The sequence below is a fragment of the Leptosomus discolor genome, chromosome 9 (genome assembly GCF_034619465.1).
Source record: "Leptosomus discolor isolate bLepDis1 chromosome 9, bLepDis1.hap2, whole genome shotgun sequence".
NCBI lineage: Eukaryota > Metazoa > Chordata > Aves > Leptosomiformes > Leptosomidae > Leptosomus > Leptosomus discolor.
This window is the reverse complement of record NC_141399.1, coordinates 37,275,544-37,296,650: the sequence shown is the minus strand read 5'-3', so window position 1 is coordinate 37,296,650 and position 21,107 is coordinate 37,275,544. Positions and strand designations below refer to the sequence as shown.

At 51.7% G+C, this 21,107-nt stretch overlaps 1 protein-coding gene across 1 annotated transcript in view; it reads left to right on the top strand.

Annotated features, from left to right (window-relative positions):
• The first annotated feature begins 1,863 nt into the window (after positions 1 to 1,863).
• The window catches only part of LOC104354217 (gamma-aminobutyric acid receptor subunit gamma-4), a 41,249-nt gene continuing 22,005 nt past the window's right edge, over positions 1,864 to 21,107 (top strand). Inside the window, exons 1-3 of the mRNA XM_086470621.1 lie at positions 1,864 to 1,919; positions 7,319 to 7,467; positions 7,671 to 7,738. Of these exons, the coding sequence (XP_086326747.1) occupies positions 1,864 to 1,919; positions 7,319 to 7,467; positions 7,671 to 7,738 (273 nt within the window). The remainder of the gene's footprint in view (positions 1,920 to 7,318; positions 7,468 to 7,670; positions 7,739 to 21,107) is intronic.

Here is a 21,107-nt window from a genome sequence, read left to right as displayed (position 1 = left end):
AAACAGCGTCATAAATGGATGTTGTCATTCCCTAACACTGCTCAGCCCATCTCTAGTTCTCCAAGCACCAGTCCTCCCCAGATCTCTCAATTCTTAGGTAGCAGAAGGGATGGTCATAAGAAATCAGTCCCATGCATCTCCCCACATACCACTTCAAATCCTGCATCTTGAGAGGGAGCTGAGAGCACCTCTATGAACGCCTAGATTTTCTGTGATCTGTTTATGACCAGAATCCTCGACAGCTACGTCCTCCCTGCAGCTTCTCTTGCACCTTTCCCAACTTTGGCTTCATCTGGATCCCTTAAGAACTTCTGGGGCAATCCAGTGGCTTACTTTGAAGCTTAAAGGGCTCCTTTCACCTTCGCTGCTGCTTTGATATTCATTATTTACTCTTTTGACGTGTGCTTCCTGTAAACTCCACCATCCCAGAGCTGGTTCTTTGCATGCAATAAAGGAAACATAATCTGCAGCTGCTTCGTTTCAGGGAAATGCCATCTCAGAGCTGCGATGCCTGCAGCTGGCTCCTATGGCTTGGAGGCTGCTCAGATCTCATGCTTGAGGGCTTAAGGTGATCACTGCAAGAATCAGCAAGGGAGAGCCTGTGTAGGAAGAACCTTGAAAAATCACGCAGGTTATTTACTGCTTGTACTGCTGTAGCACTCCTAGTCCCCACCAAGGCTGGTCCCAGCTACGAGGCACTGAATGCGCCTAGGGAACAGGCATCTCCCTACCCTGCCGAGTTGAGCAAATGAGACATCTCTGCAGCTGGAGAGCAGAGAAGTGATTGCCCGTGCTCACGTGTGCGGGGCCGGCAGGGACAGAGTCAGTTGTCCACTGTCCCACTCCAGCACCAGGGATGGTCCCACTCCGGTCCGGAAGGGGGGCACCAAATCCCCATTTGTCATCAGTGTTACCAGACCCTCTGGGAGATTCAGGACCAGCCCCTCTGGGGATGGGCTCCTGCAACTCTGTGGCTGTAACCAGCTGATGAAGGACAATTATTAGTACCCCATGTAGCTGTAACAAAGCTGGTTCCAAGCAACTCTCACCCAAAACTCGCCAAGACAGAACCCGTCATCCCTGTTTGCAAGTCGGACGCCAGCAATGACAAGAAACGCCCAAGTGCAGCTTGGCAAACCGTGAGAGCAGAGGGTGACAGGCTGAAAACCCAAAGCTCACCCGCGACCCCCGGCTGTTCCGCCGCTCCTACCGACGCACCCTCCCGGCTTTTTTTTTTTGGCGGGACAGCAGTCCCAACAGGTGGGAAAGGACCCTCTCCCGGCTACGTCTTCCTTGCAGCAGCTCAGCCCAGCGGGAACTGACGCCTTGCATATTTTAACAATAATTACCCACGCTTTTTTTTTTTTTTTTTTTTTTTTAAGAAAAAACCACCCAACTGTTGTGCGTTCAAAAAAAGCTACTACTAAGAGAAATCAAGCGCCTCGTTACGGAAAGGGGGAGCGAGAGATCCTTACACCAGCTGACGCCGCTCGCTCCCCGGCGGCAGGCAGATGCGCGGGTTTGACTCCGCCGTGCGCGCCCCCCCGCTGGCGCTCAGCCCTCGGGGGGGTGCGAGGGGAGCCAGCCCCTGCGCGGGGAGGTAGGACCCTGCGCCGAGCCCCTCCCCGCCGCGGAGCCGGAGAGAAGAGATGCCCAACTTTCCCCTTCCTCCCCGGCGGCGCGGAGCGGGGCGCGGAGCGCGGAGCCGGGCGGGCGGCGGCGGGGCTGGAGCGCGGCGCAGCGGGCAGCGGGGGGGCTCCGCCGCCGCCCCCGCCCCCGCCCCGCGCTGAGCCCCGCCGGGGCGGTCGCACTGCCGCCGCTGCCCCCCCACCCCACCCCGGGGTCGGTCCTCGCCTCGCCGAGATGCCCGGGACGGTGCTGCTGCTCTGCCTGGCCCTCGGGCCGGTCCTGCGCGCCAGGTGAGTGTGTCCCCCCGCCCCCGCCCCGCCGACCGGGACGCCCCCTCCCCGCCTCAGTTTACCCGTCGGGGCAATGGGAGGGGAGGGGGCTGGAGCCGCAGCATCCCTCCCCACGCCCCCCCCCCCCCCGCCCTGGCTTCAGCGGCACCTCTGTGCCCGCAGCGGTTCCTTCCAGCCGGCCCCGAGGCAGAATCGGGTCTGGTCGCGGCAGCACCCAGTGCTGCGTGCCCTTCGCTCCCCGGGTGCCCCCTCCGCATGCCGGGAATCAAGAGGACATTCCGTTTTCCACCCTGCCATCACCTCGCTGGCTGACTCCTGCCGGGGGCTGACCCCCTTATGGGGGTTCCCAGAGCAGGACCCGAGGGAGCTCAGCACCTCCTGGGGGCTCCTTTCACCACTGGGGCATTTCCACGCAGAGTTAGGCTGGGTGGGAAGGAGCTTGTGTCCCCTTCCCTGCACTCCATCCCGTGGCACCCCGAAAAGCTTGCAGCCTGGCAGGGGGAGGGCAGCGTGGGCTCCTGCCTTGCTCTACAGGTTGGCCCCAGGTGTCAGCTCTGGGTGCCGGCTGGGACCCCAATGCCACCGGTGCGCTGGGCGAAGAGGCGAGCGGAGGCGTGGGGGTGGCAGATTATGGTTCTCTCCCAGGGCCAGCGTTAGTAGCGCTTTTCTGTAAACAGCGATGAAAGGCCCCACGCACAAGGGGTTTTCAAGTTTCTTTTTCCTTTTTTTTTTTTTTTTTTACAATTCCTAGCCCTGCTGGTGAGTTTAATGGCTAGATGGGGAAAGAACATGTTGTCAGCAGATTGTTGCCCCCAGGGCTCGGGGGAAGAGGGATTTTACTGGCTGAAGCTAATTGGCAGAATAAGCCGCCTTAAAGCTGATCAAATCCCATTACAAATGCAGTCAGGGACAGGGAGCATGAATCCTGCTACTAATGGTCTGCTCTGCCAAGGCTTCCCGACCTCTGGTGCAGGCAGAAAATCTGTCCCTGCCACGGTCCTCCAGGGCTTGGCCTTCCCAGGGTCGAGGCAGCAAGAGCTGCCCCACGGCTCATGCCCTGACACCCAGCCTCTCACCAGCGTGCTGGTGCTGGGGGGTATTTGAGGGCAGAGGGGGGGGTCCATCGTGGTCCCAGTTCCTGTGCCCTACTGTCGCCGCAGCGCACTGCCACGAGCACTGCATTTTGAGAGGGTGAGTCGTAAGCTGCAAGATCACGTGAAGGAGCAGTTAAGTCATGAATTCTCATGCCCTTGAGTGGGATGATTTACCCCGTGGCTGGCCTGGCTTCCCTTCTGCCCAGTCTCTCATGTTTACCTCTTCCCTGAGCCCCACTTTGCCACGAGCAGTGTCTGGGCATGGTGGGGGGAAGGTGGAGCAGGAAAGGAAGCCTGTGGGAGAAGAAAGAGAAAAGGAGCAAGTTATATCAAGGTTTTACTCTGCATTCACTGCATTTTTTCCTGGCTGCAGCTTGTGAGGGTGTCTCGCCTGCCCTACACTTGGTGGGTGCTGGGGTGAGGAGCCTGGTTCTGGTGCCGCACGTGTGCGAGCTCTTCTCCCAGCACAAGCTGCAAGACCTGTCCCCTGGTGCTGGAGCGGGATGGACGCTTTGTGCTGGGTGACTCAGCACTCCCCAGATGGTCCCACCACCACAGAGCCTAATTCACCAGTGTTTCCCAGGGCATTTCCTTGGCTGGGACCAAGACACCCAACTCTTGAGCCCTGAAGGCAGGATCCCTGCACAGCACCGCACCACCACAAAGCTGGGCTTGGCAGATGGTTGAAACTGTGCAGACTTAACCATTGGGGCTTCATGGAGAGTGCTGTGAAATTAGAGGTACAAAGACAGGTGAAATTGGTAGGGTACAGTTTAGTGAGCCCCTTGTCCTTAAATCCTCTGTCCGCTTCTAACTTAGAGTAATTTGCCTGAGCATCCCTGTGCCTGCAACCCTTGGAGGCATTGCGATGGGTGGCTAGAAGGACACGTTAGCATGTGGTAATTAGGATTGACCACAGTGCTTTTCAACCAAAGGAAATGTTCTTTTATTTTGTTGCTGCCTGTTCCTCAGGAGCAGGAGAGGCTTTGAGCTGCATTTGCAAAGGGTCTGGACAATCATAGCCCCAGCATCTGCATCCGCTCTGGGATGTTCCTGCCTCAGGGCTAGGGATGGCTGAGAGGCTATGTGACACCTCCCTGGTGGGTGCAGGTCTCAGTACAAAATTTTGCTGGTCTCAGATTTCATTAACACACCAGGTTGCAAATAGTAGTGGGTATTGCCTCCTGGTCGAGCACCATCAGCTGTCCTACCAGGCAAGCAGCAGAGGTGTCTTCAAGGGCTCGTGGCACATGTTGCTCTTCCCCTCCTCCTGCCAAGGGAAACCTTCTCAGGCAGCTTGGGCACTGGGGGAGCCAGCCACGAGCTCCTCGGGTGACTTTGACTTTAACCATCAGTGTGCTTGGAAACCTTATCAAAACAGGTGTCTGCCTGAGTAAAACAGGATGAGGGAGGCAAGGCAGAGCACTGTCCTGCTGTAACGCCAAGGGTGGCCCAAGGAGGATTGTCCAACCCCATCCATATACGTGAGCACATCGGAAAGGACACCTCCCTGCCATGCAGGCCTCCTCCTCTGGGCAGCAGTGGGAGCTGCCACGGCCCCTAACGTATCTGTCATACCAGGGCTTTCCTCGCAATGTCCCCAGCTCTGCACTGCCATCATCCCCCCCTCCCAACCCCTGCCCACGCTTGCAGCTGCGTCCCAGCCCTGTGGCTGAGCACAAGAGTGCTGTGAGGCGGATGTTTTGACATTTCAAGAAGCAGAGGTGCAGAAATGTGGCCCTGCCTTTCCTCCTGGCTGCACGGAGACATATGAGAACTGGCTGTCCCCTGTCACCAAGCTAGTTGCTTTGCGCGAGGAGACGGAGCTGCCGGGCCAGCAAGTGTTCACAGCGTTTTGGGAATTGCTGCAGGTTTGCAGTGTGACATTTCCATTAGCAGCTGTGGGGGGACACGCAGATGTCATCTTAATTCCTCTCCTCTGCAATAGCTCTTGGACTCTTCCCTTCTTGATTCGAGTGGGGCCACTGGGAAAAGAGACTGGGCAGGAGGCAAGGGCTTGCATAGGGTAGCATGACAGTCACAGTCCTGACCAGCAAGAGCTAGTGTGTGTCTGTGTGTGCACAGACACCCAGAAGAAGCATATTTTCTCCAGCAAAAGCTGGCTTGCTTATGCTAAGATGGCTTAGTATGGTTTAGTAGTCCAGGATTAGCTGCATTAGCAAAAAGCATATTTTTGGTAGTGTCACTCCATCTGTAATAGGGATGTCACTCCCTGGAAATGCTACCCCAAGCCTTGGGGTGTTAATCAGCAACATTAAATGGGGGGAAGCCAGAAGGCTGAGGTCAGAGTAACCAGCCTGGTTTTGTTCAGCCCTGGAGGGATGTTTTAGACTCTACTGTGGCCTTACAGCTTGCAGGAACTGGATTTTGGCAGGGCAGTGGGACACGCAGTGTTGGGTGCCGGCAGGCGACCTGTCTTGGGCTGACTTCGAGCAGGATCAAGGGAACACTGAGAGAAGGTTTTCGGTGTAGCTGTTCCCACTCTGCTAGAGGCAGCCTGCATCACCCAAAACACTGGCAGCGAGGGAAAGCAGTTAGGATTGCTTTCCCCTGCCCTAACCTGGCCTGTGGGTAAAGACACGTGTCGCTCTTTGTGCCCCACAGGAGCAGGGCCAGCCCCAGATTTTGGCTCTGGCCAGCTTTCAGGTGGGCGCAGTGGTGGTCCCCTGTGCCTCCTGCAGCTGCTGGATGCAGCGGAGCTGTCTGCTCGGGTGCCTTTCAAAGGCACGCCACAGCATGACAGCCAGGTGAGCCCTCGCTGCCGCTGCTCAGATAGGGAAGCGCATCCTGACAGTGTTGCTTAAGACTCCTTAAGCATTGTTAGAAAGTGCAGCGCAATCAGACAAGAAACAACGAGCTGATGTACCAATACCTAATGTACGGCGGCAGGCAGGCAGCTGCACACAGCCCAGCCCTTGTCGGGAGACACATCCTGCTGCCTGAAAGCTGGGGATATGCAAAGAGTTTTAAAGTGACTGTGAAAGCAAGTTTTATCTGGGGTTTTAAAACAGGAGCATCTGATAAATTGACTGCAACACGTCAATTCAATGCATTTTTACCCCTTTCAAGTACCTTTGCCGGGCTCTGCCTCTCGAGGCGTTGAAGGGAGATGTGTATCCGTGGTGCCTGATTGCACCTCGGAGCTGGGAGGCTCCAGCTGGGAAGTGTCAACACAGCGGCAGCTCCTGCTGCGAGACCCTTTCTGGTGCTGGAGCACAGGTGACATGCTGACACGGCAGATGTCGAGGGGGGTGTTCGTGGTGTGGGATTGCTCGGCATCCTCTCCTGCATACGACTGCGTCACTCTAGGGACAATCTTGTGAATGAGCTGCCCAGAGCAGCGGCAGGTGGTTAGAATTTCCTGGGTGATCATGTGGACCTAATTTAATTAGAGGGTTTAGGAAAACCTCTTTAAGAAAAGGGAGGGTTACGAAAAGTTTAGAGAGGGCAGATTTGAAAGGCGGTGGAGAATGTGTTGCTAAGTAGATCATGTCCAAAGGAGGATGTAATCTTCCCTTGCATGGCTTGGAACCGGAAGATCGGGAAGATGGAGCATCTTTAAAAGGGAGCTAGTGCCAAAGGCTGGGGAGGAAGGGTTGGTGAGTACAGGGAATGGGTTGTGGCAGGTCTTGGCCCGAGGGCAGAGAAGTTTGCATAAGGCTTTAATTTCCGAGGATCTGGGCAGGGCAGATGGCTGGGTTCCTGGCAAGCCAGACGTGCATGCTGCCTGCTTGGTAGTTTTAGGACCTCTTTTCTCTGAAATGCTTTTATTGTAAATGCCCTGCTCCCCAAAAATGCTGTTTGTCACTATCTTCTTCCTCAGAAGAAGCCTGCTTCAGGTGCAAGTGGCAGGCAGAGCAGCTGAGGTATTTGGGGTTAAGAGGCAGCTCCAGGAGCAGGAGCTGCTGGCAGCAGAGGAGGGCTAGGAGCGAGGCAGGCAGGAACATGGCAGAGGAGGGCAGGGACTGGCTCCCACACTTCAGGGATGAGCAGTGTGTCTACAAAGGGAGCTGGGGAGGATGAGCACCCTATGCCTGCTTGTCCTGACAGCTGGTGGCAAGGCCCATGCAGGTCTGGGGACCCTGAAGTAAGCAAAGGTGCCAGGTGAGTTGTGTCTTCTTAGCAGCGTGGCTGAGAGGAGATCCCTGATCTCCTTATGTTCTGTCTTTTAGCAGCACTGCATCCTCCTCCTTTAGTATCTCTGAAACCCAGCTGTGCCCCTACTCACACAGAGCAGCAGAGAGCTGCCACAGTGATGTCTCTCTCCTTTTCTCTCTGCTGCAGGTGCGAGAGCACAGAGGAATACGACTATGATTACCTCAGCATCAATAAAACCTGGGTCCTCACTCCCAAGACACAGGAGACTGATGCCACACAGATTCTCAACTCACTGCTGAAGAACTATGACAACAAGCTGAGGCCTGACATTGGCAGTAAGTGTCCCCTGAAGCTCCCTGTGGCCATGGGTGGTGATTTGGCCTGGCTGCATCTTGTGTTTTCCATGCTTTTGTGGCTGCTGTAGTTGGGATTTTTGGTGAGATGGAGCCACACTGATCCCAGATGCTCCTCTGGTCCTCAGCCCCTCACAAATGATCCCAGCCTCAGCTCATCCATACCTATTTTACTTTCTTTACAGTTAAGCCCACGTTTATCGATGTGGATATCTACGTCAACAGCATCGGGCCGGTGTCTGTCATCCAGATGGTGAGTGGTGGTGTTGATGTGGGGTTGTGGTATCACTGCAACTGAAAGCGTGGGAGGTAGCTGGCCTAGCACTGCTGGCAGTTTGCATCATGCTGGCTAGACATGGCGTGAAGGGTGTTGTCATGAGAAGAGGTGGATGTGTTTCCCTTCCTTTGGGAAGAGGTGCTCTGACCCACTGATAGCTGGAGCTAGAAGGGCTTGATAGCCATCCCTGGTTAGGAGCAAGGTCCTCAAGTGCCTTGGTGAGCTCAGCCACCCTACCATGCTCACAAGCTCAGGGAGAAGGATGATGATGCTCTTTGGTCTCCACTGGCAATGTATGGACAGACACCTCTGCCTGGTGGCTTTGCCTTCTCTTGCCCGCAAAGCATGCAGTCACCAGGATGCTCAGGGCAAGTCGCACCACTCTGGTTGAGCCAGTGTGGTGGTGGCTGGGAGGGAGCAGCGCACTTCCCAGGAGGACTGAAATAGGTACCTGGAGATGGTTTCCATGGCAATGGTCTGATGGCGTGAAACTTGGGTGCCCAAGCCTGGCCTGCGGTGCTGGAGAAGGGCAGGCAGGGTACCTTGGGTCCAAGGGCTCTTCTTCAGTACGTAGGACCTTAGACTGATGCCACCACAACTGCAGCAGTTTCTGCTCATGGCTTAGGACCCTGCTATACTGGGAGCTGTGGAAACACTCAACAGAAATGTTCTTTGGTCTGAAAAGCCTCCAGGCTACACACTGGACAACAGCTGATTATTTATTTTTTACAGGAAACTTCCATTATTACTTTCCCTGTGAAGTAATTTTTTTTCCTCATTTCTAGCAAGAAACAATCCTGACTGCTCTCAGGTTTTGAAAGACTTCTTTGGCCCACTGGGCAGTGAGCTGGAGAGGACAAAAGCGAGGTACAGCCAGGACAATTTGCTCTTCTTGTCTCTCTCAATGCAAAACAGAGCAGAAACAGAACCAGCCCCCTTAAACTGAAAAAAGAAAGTTCTTGAGATGGACAGATAAACAGAAAATGTCCACTGAACAAACACCTCTGGGGTTGGAGGAATGGCATGGTAGTTGTAGTACCACTTCCACTCCAAAAAAGCAGCCCTTCTGATCAGTCACCACTGAGCATGTGCCTCCAAGCAGCGCCTGCTCACGAGCCACCAGACAAGCACCTGGCTGGGCACTCACTTGCATGATGAGGGCACCATCAGGAGGCCCAGCAGGGGTGGCCTCAAGGAGAGGAAAAAAAAAAAAATTCTTTTCATTGTTTCTGTGGGCCTAGTCTCCAGGAGAAGAAACACAGCCCAAGCCATGTGGATGTCATCCCTGGCTGCCAGCAGATGCTGCAAGCTCCTCCATCCCATGTGGGTCCGTGGACATGAAGCCACAGTGACTTAAGAGCAACAGTGCAGGGGGAAAGGTGCAGGGACTGGGCGTACTCACCTCTCCAGCCACTGCTGTGCCTGGAGGTAGAGCATAAGAGTCATGTTATAGGTGGTTGTCCCACCTGCTTTGCGCTGCCCAAGGATATGCCAAGAAAAACACACAAAACCACAGTGCACATCCTCCTTCCTTCTCTTGCCCTCTCATCCATTTACTTTTACCCCTTTCCACCCCTGTTGGAAGCTCTGCTCTCCTCCCTGTCGCAGGAGCACTGCATAGCCATGCAGGTGGTAGCAGTAGAGAGTGGCTTATAAAATCCAGTCTTGCATTTAGGAGAGTCATCGCTTCTAAACGGAGATACCAGGCACTGCTGCTACTCTGGTTTCCTAAGAAACACAGCTTATGCCCCAGTGATGGGTATATGAGAATGTATGTACGTCCATCCCAGTCTTTCAGTATTTTAGATCCTCTGAGCTAATACCAACCATATATGGCTGCAGACATAGAAGCTTCAGGCGTATTCAGCATCTCCAGTATTTCTGCGAAAGCAGGATGCAAGGCAGTGACAACAGCCATCCCCACTGAGGGGAAAAACTGTTGTGTGAACTCAACCGTTACTAGACACTAGAGAATCATATGGGAGAGTGCTGATGGAGGCAGCCCTGACCATTCCTAGGGCAGCTAAACCCATGTGTTTAGCTCTTTCTAAGAGTCAGCAGAAGCTTTTACACTTCAGGAGGTGAGGCTCCACGAATGCATAGGATCCAAGGGTGTCCCAGCACACTTAATGCGAGCTAGGAGTGTGAAGGCACTTGGAATTGCCTACATCTGCAGGGCTCTGCTGGGGAAGCTGCTGCCATGGGGCTAATCTACCCATTTGCAGCCTTCCCACCTGAGGAAGGTATTGCCGTTGGTGGGAATGGCATGGTGAGGAGCTGCACAGGCAGGGGAGGAAACCACTTGGCATAGAGACAGTTGAGGGATTTTGTGGCGTTGGTCACAACTGGCTGCACTGTCTCTCCAAAGTGCCTGGATGCTACAAGTGCAGGGGTCTCTACTGGGTCCCCACAGTCACCAGTGATCCGAAGGCACCTCCATGTGACTCCTCAAGTACACAGTCTATGGACATCTCTCCTTCCCCATCCCCTTAGGTACCTTCCTAAGCTTGAATCTGTGATGCCCTTGAGATTTAAAATCTTTCTCTCTGAGATGCTGGGCTGATATAAAAGGTACTGAGGACAGCTCGACCCAGGTCTCATAGCCTTGGATGGCAGCTTCCTGCCATCTGTACTCTGAATACCTCTGCCTGCTTGTGAGAGAGGCTGCATCCTGCTATAGTGTCTCCTGAAGCAAGACAAAAGAGCTGTGACAAAGCTGACACAGTGTCACCTCTAGCCTTGGCTGCTTCACCCACTTGTTTTGTGTTTGTTTGCTTTTCCATGCTGATGCAATGAATTAAGTCATTCTGTGGGTCACGCCAGCCACTGGCAGGCTGGCATCAAACATATGATACAGATCGACTTTGCTGGGGACGTGTCATTCCCGCTTTGTCCTTTTTTATATAGCTTCTCCCAACCCAAGAAGCTCTGCCTTCTCCTACCTGTCAGGCCTGTCCCACGTGCCTGATCTTTCCCCTCTCCCATATGCAATCTGAGGAAATGCACATTTCCAAGAGAAGGGAACCAGAATTTGACTTGGTGCTAGATCTCTCCTGAGCCCATGGTGAGATTTCTCTCTGCTGCAGATACAGAGGGTCATGTAGGCTGGAAGGTCCACTGGAGGGTAAATGTCCCATTGATCTCCTTTAGGTGCACTGCAATGACAGCATCTTACATAAATATTTCTCTTTCACATAGCCAGGCTATGTAGAAGATAAAAACCTAGTTCTGCTTTTAAGAAATATAGCAGCATTACTGTGGCTATTAGCTTGGACCAGCACGGTCTGTGCATCTGAAGCTGAAGGATCACCTGACATTCCGGTGGAACAGAAGGCTCCAACTTAAGCAATGTGGTTTGAATACTGGTGTCCTGTGATCTTCTGCTCACCCCTCAAAGGGTTAACTACTCACCGCTGCCTTCAGCCTGGTGATGCTCTGTCAGGGTTTGGAAGCTGGCCCTGCGTAGCCGCTGCTCAACCTCCAAACGATAAATCATGTCAGGATACAAAACTGATTCCAGCCCTTAAAAATGAATAGGTGATTTGTAAACGCCCTGTGCTGGGTGTGAATTCTGCATCCCTTTCATCAATCACTTGTCATAAATAACATTAACATTCAGGAGTCAGCAAAAGGCAGGCAGGTTTGGAGGGGGGAGAAATGTGAAGTGATTTCCTGGTGTCTTTCATAGACCAGAATGGCAATCTTGTTTCCCGTTTAGGTAGTTGAGCAAACTTTACATTGTCTCCTCCCTGGGGAAAGGACCCTCTGTGCTCTGCCGGCCAAAATGTGGCAGTAACCAGAAATAAAGCTGGAAGGTGGTTAAATGATAGGAAGAGGGATGGGGCTTGGTGAAAGAGCATAGGCTGAGAGGGAAAAGGGTGCAGAAAAGTGGGGCCATCAGGTCCCACATCTGTTTGCTCCAGTTGCTGCATGGACTGGGATTTCCTCCCCATCCCCATGACCCTGTTGTCTTTGGGTGGGACTGGGGCACTTGGCGCTTTTCAGGGTGGCGGGAAGCTGCGTTTATACCATCAGGGAAAGGATGCGCTCAGCCCTTCCAGAGCCACCGGGTGCCGGCCAGCAGCACCTCAAGCCACATGAGTTATCACCCACAGTGTCACAGCTTTCCAAGCTGTGTCACGGATCTGGATGCCCCATTAGATCCCCATAAACACAGACAGTGTTTAGGTGTCCTTGGTTTATCTCTAAGCTGTGCCTGGTGCAAAGACCCACCTTGGTTTTCCGAGCATGTTTGCGGGAAGGGGTGCCAGGGAGGGCTGCACCCGCAGGGACCAATGTAGGACACTTTCGGTTCAAATTTTTTGCTGACTGGTTGTTTGCTGGAGGGATTTGCTCCTCGTTTTGTTTTGTAATGGCTTTACTGCTATAGATTATAGCTTTAACTGGTGTCAAGGGCACCTAGAGTTCTGGATCACCTTCCTTTAGGGATGCTTAACTCTCAGGAAATGATGCGGTAGAAGTAAAGCAGTTGCCAACTATTGGGCTGAGTGACTTTCAGTCTTAAGGATGTCCATGAAGTGTCCATGAGAGCCAGCATGGGTGGGAGTGGAAAAAGCGCTTCTGTTCTGAGCTTGGGGATGGAGCAAGTCCTGCCCAGAGCTCCTTGGATCTCTCGGAGGTCAGAGCTGAATATCCTTTTCTTCCTTCCTTGCGCAAAATCAAGCATGAAGCTTGAGGAGTTGAACACTTAGAACATAGCCCAAACACTGTGGTAGCCTCCTGGATGAAGTGAATGGAGACATGCCACTCATCCAGGGACCTGCCTTGGTTACCTGCTTCAGGTGTCTGGGATCAGGGGTGGTGCAGCCAGGGCTAGTTTAGTTGCTGGAGACTCCTGTCTTCGGTTTGTGCAAGGAGATGCCCTTGTGTGCCAAATTCTGTAGCAAAACTTGATGACAGGTCTTCTGCTGAGATTGTGCACCACCTCAATCTCATTACTTAATGATAATAAAGATGGAAAGAGCAAAACTGGCCTCTGTCATTCACGAGGGGCCAGATTCTGCTGCCTCTGAAGCGCCTGTGGTTTCCAGGGGGTAGGGCTAAGCTCCTGCCTCCATCATTACAGCAAATTATTTTCTTATCTCTGTCTGTGAGTGGGGGACTGGAACCCAAAGAGCGTGATGTGTCCAAATACATGTGTTTAATCTTCCCTCCCTCTTTAGGAAGGAGATGCTGTGCACTATTAAATTCATAATGCTGTGCCTGGCTGCATTAGTTACCATGCAACACACTAGCAAAATTAAGGATGAAGAATATATTTTCCCACGTCTGGAGTACTGCAGAATAGATTTAATAGATTTGCATGTATGGTGCATTTGTGAAAACACCATGAAAAAGGAGGAGGGAGGGAGGGAAGGGGGAAATGTTTATTCATTATCAGCTGATGAATAATTAATTTACAAACGTTGTCTTGTTAAATATAAATTAAATCCTCATTTGACACACTTTATAATTTAGAAGTATAAGCCCAGCATGAATGAAGAGAACTCCCCACTGACTACTTTCATGTAAATCCCGAGGAGCCAGGGAGGGAGGTTTGGCTTTCAAAGTTAAAGCTGACAAGGGGTAGCAGTCGGGAAGGGGACTACTGTGACAAAGCCAGCTCGGGGACATGGGGCACTTTGTCTTTGCTCATGGGTGCTTTCAGTGCAGGGATGGCTTAGCAGGACAGGGAGGCAGTGGCTGTCTGCACAACCCTCTTCCAAGGATTGCTTTCTCCCCACTCAGAGCTGCGGGTGGCTGAGCTGCTGAACTGCAGCTCTTTGAGTAAAACCCCCATCGATGCCACGTTATCAGAGTGTGCAGCAAGCCGGCAGCTGTTTGTGAACAGCTGAGCTATCCCAGCAGCAGGGGCAAAGATCCCTAAGAGAGGAGCTAGGCTCCACAAAAGCTGTACGGGGCTAAGCCACCCTTGTGGAGAGCCCTTAGGCAGTCTGAGGCATCTCCGCATGGAAGCGGAGCCACATCCTGAGGAACGAAGGCTGTGCTTTGTTGGAAGGCAGTTAGTGTGGGAGCTGCAGTGGGAAGCCTTGGGTTACAGCCTTGGTGTCCTGCTGCAAGGCTTGGGTTAATATCTTCGTTTCTTCTTAATAGATGGGGAAACCGAGACCGATAATAATTGCCTGGCTCTGAGGAACACTTAAGTCTTGATTATACTTAGCTTTGGCTGCTTTGGAATAAGTGGGAAGAAAATGAAATGAAAATGGCATACTTTTTAAAATGCTTGAATATGTTGCTCTGGAGCACAAGATAAGCCTATAGGTAAAGGAAATTTGTTACCTCCTCCACTTCTTCCCTGATAATAATAGACTCCAGCGGTTGCACTTCTCAACTGAAAGGACTTAAAAATGCTTCACTAATCATCTGTCTAGGAGGCAATAGCCCAGATGCACCCACTTCTAGGGTGGATTGCAATGCCCAAAGCACACTGCAATGCTCTGCCAATGACTGCATACTCTTCTTGGCCGGCCCAGTGTGCAGCAAGAGTTGGGCATCAGCATAAATCTAGTGAAGTTGCACAGGACACGCGTTCATGTAATAAGCTAGGTCGGGTTTTGGTCCCTAATAAAGACATATATCATAGAAATTTAAATTGTTGGGAAATGAGTATTGCTCACTAAGGACCCCAGTGCTTTTTCTGGCCATTAGTTTCCATGCCTGAGCACCGCCGGAGCTGGTGGTGCATTTATAACATCTTTACAAATGCTCATTTGCTTGGAGAGTGCTCATAACTCTTGATTCCTTGATGTTCAGGAACGGTCACCTGAGCCCATTCCTGTGTGCCCAAGTTCTAGGAGAGGGACCGTTCCTCATGTAGCTGCTCGTGTTCATGTGGCAGTGAGGCTGGGTACACAGAGAAGGACAGCAGCTGTCCTGTAGCCATTTGTCATTGCCTCAAGAAAAAAAAACAATCATGGGGCCACTGAGGAATAGCACCAATTACATGTGACTTGTGGGACAAATCATGAACTGCAACAGAAGGTCTAATGAAATAAATGAGTTACTTCCACCCTGAACGTATCCCAAGAGCTTCCACAAGTTTCAGGGTCTGCTCCCAAACTGGAAAAGGGCTGATTTATTCACTATGAATAATTCAACCAGCTCCTTTTATTATCCAGAACATACACTAATCCCCTCCAGATATTTTCTGTGTGACATCCATGTTGGTATTTTATTTATAGTCTGTTTATTGTGCAGAAAACACAAGGAGTCTGTTATCAGAGAAGATAAACAAAAAGCTGGGGTTTTGCCTCTAAAATTGGAGCTAAATGAAATATGAAAATCTGGACAGCAGCCTCCTGGGGGAAAAGTGCTTTTCTTCAGAGGCATTTCTGGAGAACAAAGCCCTAAAGTTAATTAACATCTGTGCTCCCTAGTCTGACAATAAATGGGGCATGTGGCTGTACTCAGTCGTTTCTTAAACTGCAGTGTCAGTCCTGGCACACAGGTGTCTCCACACAGCCCACAGCTCAGGCGGCCTCTGGCCCTTGGGCAACACAGAATAAATCAACGTCCATAATGAAATAAATGGCTCTGGTAAATTCCTTCTGAATGGATCCAATTGGGATCAGATTTTTTGCCTTCTGCTGGGAGGAATGGCTCAATCCCGCATTCACTGTGTGCCAGCCTTTGGAGAAAACTCACATTTCTTCAGCCAGGCTGAACACAGAGGGGTTTTTTTGCCCTGAACCCTTGCAGGCAGCCCGGGAAGGATGCTTAATGTAGGTGCTTCCCAAGTAGCCAGTATGCTTCCTGTTCCCCACCTGAGAGCATTAGAACTTGTAAATCCTCACCCTTACCCACAGCAAACCTTTCTAACGCAGCTCCTGACTGCAGCAGCTGCACCTGGTCTCCCTTTCCAGAGGTGTCTGCCAGCAACTGTGTTTCTGCTTGTTAATAGACCATGATGACAGTTTTCCAGTGACCAGGAGACTCTCCTTACTGGGGTGTGGACCAGGTTGGAGGGATGTCCTCTGCCCTGGCAACCCTGGCAGCAGGCAGCTCGCTCTCGGTTTGGTAGGAGCTTTGCCCTGTGGCAGGGCATTCAAAGAGGCTTTGCCATGAGGCGCAGGCACGGACGTGGCTGCAGCTGCTGGGCGGCGGGAATGCAGCCTTGCCCATCACACACGGGTAGGGATGTGCACGGGAGATGCGGGCTTAGGCTCAGTGCTGCTGCGTGCAGCTACACCTTGCAAAGAGAAGGATGGATGCAGCCGTCTCCATCGCAAGCGCGTGAGCTAGTGGAGTTGCTCTGCGGGTCCCCAAAGTCCCCACTTCTCCATACAGAGACGTGTGTGAGTGGAGAGGCCAGGAAGCATGTGTTTTATTCAGGTACTGGTCTGCGCTGTGAACCTCATTAAACTGATTTTTCCAAGTCAAAGGGAAAGCACTATTGTGTCAAATCTGAAAGATATAGGCTCTGAGCTGTACCAATGGTTGTCACTTGATGGGATGAATTATATTTAAGGCAGAGTTGATGTATCTGAACTGAAGGCTTTAGATCTTTCCACAGGAGGGGTCTGGATATTTCAGGTGCGTGACAGCCAAGTCAAAGAGCTGATCAGAGGCCAGGGTTTCTGGTCTAGGGTAAACAGCCAGCATCGGAGGGGAGGGGGTCTCAGTTTTCTCTCCCACTTGGGACAAACAGCCAAAATTCTTAAGCATTTCTGAGGGAAAATGGATTAGGGACAATCAAAACATTTAAATTCAGTATCATCAGATTGTTTTGATTTTCTTTTCATACGGTGATAAATTCTGTCCTATAAGTAAAGCATGAAAATGAGTATTTGAAAATAAAATTAAAAGTGAAGTAAATCAAATAGATAAGGGAAAAGCAAAATATTTTGTTAGCTTACTGAAGAAAAAAAAAAGGTTCTGAATGAAATTATGAGGTTGAGATAATTAATTTTTTTCTGACAATTTTAATTTATTTTCAACAAAACTTCATTTTTTTTCAGTAGAAATCATTTCTATTTATTTCCTGCATCCTCAGATGAAGCAGTTGTACCATCTCCCCTAAAAGGCTGATGTGAAATCTGCCTGCTACAAATGTGTTATGAAATGCAGACTGTTTCTCAGAATTCAGTTGTGGGTGACCAGAGGCAATATGCTGCAAGGACCTCTTCATGCCCCGATGTTAAAGGCTGAATATTCAGACTATTACATCCCATCTCCGTGCACAGGAAGGGTTTAATTGCCCATGATACAAATTGCAAGCGAGCAGCAGTGGGGCGGTGATACTGCCAGCCTGAGCCTTCTCACAGCACCAGGGCTGGAGAGGCTGAGGCAGGGCTTTGCTTCTCCTCCCTGCAACCCCTCGCATCTCCTCCATGCCTCCAGGCACTTCCTTGGTGCCTCTGTGTCTTCAGCTTCGTGTCTTTTGTGCTGGTAGGAGATACGTGTTAGGGTCAGCAAGTGGGTGGGCAGGTAGATCTCACAGTCATCTGCCGCGGTGCCTCACGCTGGTCGGCAGCAGCCCACCCTTCCCCGCTGCCGGTTTGCTGATGCTGCAGCCGTTTCACACCGGTGCTGCTGACACTGCCCCCACCAATTCCCAGTGCAACAGCTCCTCAAAGCCCCAGCGAAATCGTGCTGGCTGCATGCGGCACTGTGGGTGGGGAATAAGTCTGGTCAGGGGTCAGGTGTGTTGTGTGCTGGGCTTGGTGTGTGCTGGTAGCACGGAGCTGACGGCAGCTGGGGACATAGTATAGGCCTTGCTTGTCCATCTTCGTGTCCAGGGGGCTTTGCTGTGAGGGTTTCTATGGTTGTTCTCTGGCCTGCTCTTACCTGGGAATGGCTCTAACCATCTGATCAGCTTTGCTCTACAGGAGAATTGCAGGCAGTGGCAATGGCTCACCCACAGGCAGATACACATGCGATGTGTGAACCAAAACACTCAGGAGTGTGGGTGGGGGAACACCTTGTCTCCTTGTGGCTGGGGAACAGGGAAGGTCAGAGCAGGGACTTCGCAAATGTTGTAAGCCTTGTTTCTGACACTTCCCCCCGATGTGCTCTCCTTCCCTCCAGCTTTGCCAGTGTACCTGTTACACCTCCCACACCAGAGCTGTGTCCCTTGGTCTATCATCCTCCTCCACAGACACCCAAAGCTACCTTAGTAGTGTAGTGAGGACAAGGAGAGGAAAGAGAGCAGCAAGATAGAGAAGTAGGGAAAAAATGGTGGGAGTTAGTTGGTCGTTCCTACAACCACAGGGAGGTAGGAGGGTGAAGTTAAGGTGATAACTGACTGATCTTCTCTTCATTTGTTCCTTGAAAAGAAAAGCTGAAGGCAAAGAGAACCATAATATTCAAGACAACCATTTCCTTTCATGATCTGGCAGTGGTGGACTGACAGACCTATCCAGAGCTTGCAGCCTTACTTTGTCACATGAATCCGCACCTTGTGAGAAGGCACAATGGACCCTGGTTCCCCCTGCCACAACAAGGAGCCACAGTGGTGACATAGCCTGGAACACTGTGCCGGAGGGATTTGCAGAGTAAATCTCAGCAGGAGGCTTGGGGCAGAAGGGTCTCTGCAGAGAAGGAAGGGGATGGAAGGGGCACTGGGAATGGGGATGCTGGGCACCCAGTTTGAACTGCAAGGGAGGAGTGAGCCATTGTGTGAAGCCAAGCTCCCTTCCCGCTGCTCACAACTGTTTGGATGCAGCTTCCTGCAAGCTTCAGTCCAGTTCTGCAGCAGTGAGGTCGGGGGCTGCTTAGTTGCTGGTCCTCTCTCACCGGATCAGCAAGAAGGGAAGATGAAAATACGTCTGCTATCACAAAAAGCCAAAGGCAGGTCCAAGTACTGGATTTAGTAAGGAGCACCAGAGAATGGGCTGTCCAGCTGCTGGGAACTTTGGACTAAGCTTAAAAGCCAAAATTTTTTGGTTTCTTTATACGTATGATTCTGGTAACTCTGCCAGTGCATTCCTTATACCTCTGTGTAGAAACCTGAGCCTTCATCTTCTTCACTACGCCCCAAAGATGTCCTAAAGCCATCTAGGGGAGCTAGGGAAGGTAGAGTAGTTGAGTTTTAAAGGAGGCATCTGCAGTAGGCTGGGTAGAGACCCAGCTGTTGGGAGCTGGAAAAAAGGAATGGGAATACCAGTCCTCAGTTTCTGAGGAGAGTCTTTTGGAGCCACCAAATGCCATGGGAAGTGAGCAGCCCAGAGCAGCAGAGCTCTGCAGGTCCTGCTTGCCCAGTGGCTGGTGTCATGGCTTCCAAATGACCGCCACGCTTGGTCTGAAGGGTGGGTGTATGCTTGGAAATGAGAATCAGCTGGCCTGGTGTCCCTTCTGTAACTGCAGTCCAGCTCGCTTTGCCCTTTAAATACCGACCAGGGGAGACAGAAAGAAATTGTTCTTTCTCTGTAACCTGATTCATTTCTCCCAGCTGCTTTCCTCAGCCTGGTGCTCCCTTGAAATCTCATTAGGGCTGGGCTGTGATTTTGTGGTGGCTTTAAAGAAGAGCTGCAAAAGGAAAAACAAAACAAAGCAGGGACAAGGAGCTAAATCAAGGAACTGGCAGGGCAGGAAGAGAAAGCTGGCAAGCACAGCAAGGGGGCATGAGGGACAACATGAAACAGGTTTCCTTGAAAGGGTCAGTGGAGCAGAGTACACTGTCCCCACCTCCTTCTTCATCTGTGGCCAGGAGAGAACAGCGTCAAGAGTGAGGATAGCTGCAGGGGGCACAAACCCCTCCCCTTTTATGAAAGCAGAACTTTCTCAGATTTTTTGAATGTGCTTTTTTCCGTGAGGATAAGGATTAGAAAGGGATTTATACAGGCAAACGGTGGTTTTCCTCCTGGCCAGCACAGGCATTTCCATGCAATGGATGGCATCCCAGGGACGTGTGTGCACTGTGCTTTCTCAGACCTGTCTTGGTGGGAGGAGGACAGAGTAGCTTCAGGGTTTGGGAGGTGGGCCTCTCTCTGAGGTGCCACCCTGGCTCACTGGTTCTTGGAGAGCTGAACCACACTGCCCACCCAGAGCCAGTTTCCTTGGGATGCTCTGTGCTGTGTCACGAGTCCTCGTGTGGGGCAGCCCGTTAGCTCACTGCAACCTGCGATTCATCCCCCAGGCGCAGTGCACCATGGCTGGTGGTGAGCATCGCTTCTTCAGTGCCAGTTCTGGGCTCTGCTGGCTTCTCCACCCTGTCAAGGCGCTGCCCATGAAGGCGGTTTGACAGAACTCTGATTGTTGGAAGTGAGTGGTTCTCTCAGAGGAAGGCATATTTAGGAGAAGGCTGTAGTGATTTTCCTGCTCATTATACTCTGTCCCTAAGCTCCTGTGACTGGCCACTGTAGGAGCCTCTTGGGACAGAGGGACCGGAGTGATTTTGTTTGTCCATTTTACTGGTTTTGCATGCTGCTGTGCCACGCCATGCAATTCCTGCACTGGGAAGGAAGTTTCTGGCTCTGATACACACAGAAAGCAGAGCCCCTATGGCTCCCTGTATCTGCCACCCTTTCCTTCCTGTCTTGACCTCAAAGTACAGCTTCTGTAGCGATTTCTTCATCACTAGGACTGTAGTGGGAGGGACTTTGTCTGTTCTCTTTGCATGACAATCAACATCCAGCTGAGATCACTAAACACCTTTCAGTCCATAGAGAGAGACAGTCCCTACCCTGGAGAGCATATGGCCTTATTAGACAAAGTGCAAAGAGAAGGTGGGAAGGGGGTGGGAAATGATGTGATGCTTGAATAGGGCCATTACAATTGAAGCTGTTTCTGTTTGAGGAGAGGTATGGGCAGGGTGCTAATGCCTTTCTTGCTGAGGCAGAGAAGCAGAGTGGTGAGCTACAGACCAAAGAAATTGTGGAGAGGGGCATGGAGAGGAGGAGGAGCAAAGAGGACTAGAGCAGGGAGTGAAGGAAAAGGAGGGAAAACACAAGAAAGCCTGGAAAGATGAAAAAACAGCAAAGAGAACTGGGCAGCAGATGTGGGCTGTTCAGTCCCTGAGCAGACAGGGGAAGGTGCTGACACCTTTACAGGAGTGTACAGACTACTGTGGACTACTCTAACTCTCCAAAACCCTCAGTTCCCCCAAATAGGGACTGGATGTGAGAATCAGACTCTAAATCTCAGATGCAGTGTTGGCTTTGCCACCCCCTAGTCCATCTGGTCGGCCAGAAGCAGCAGTAGGCTGTACCGAGGTCTGGCAAAGCCAGTGGTGAAGCCAGTGGTGGTCCCTTCTATATGAGGTACTAGACTGGAGGCAGGAAGACAGGCCCAGCTGACCAGCCTTAAGCCTAGAAGGATACATGCTCTAATACTTCAAAACAACACAGCCCCATGCCTCTGACAGTTGAAGGCATTTGTGTCATTT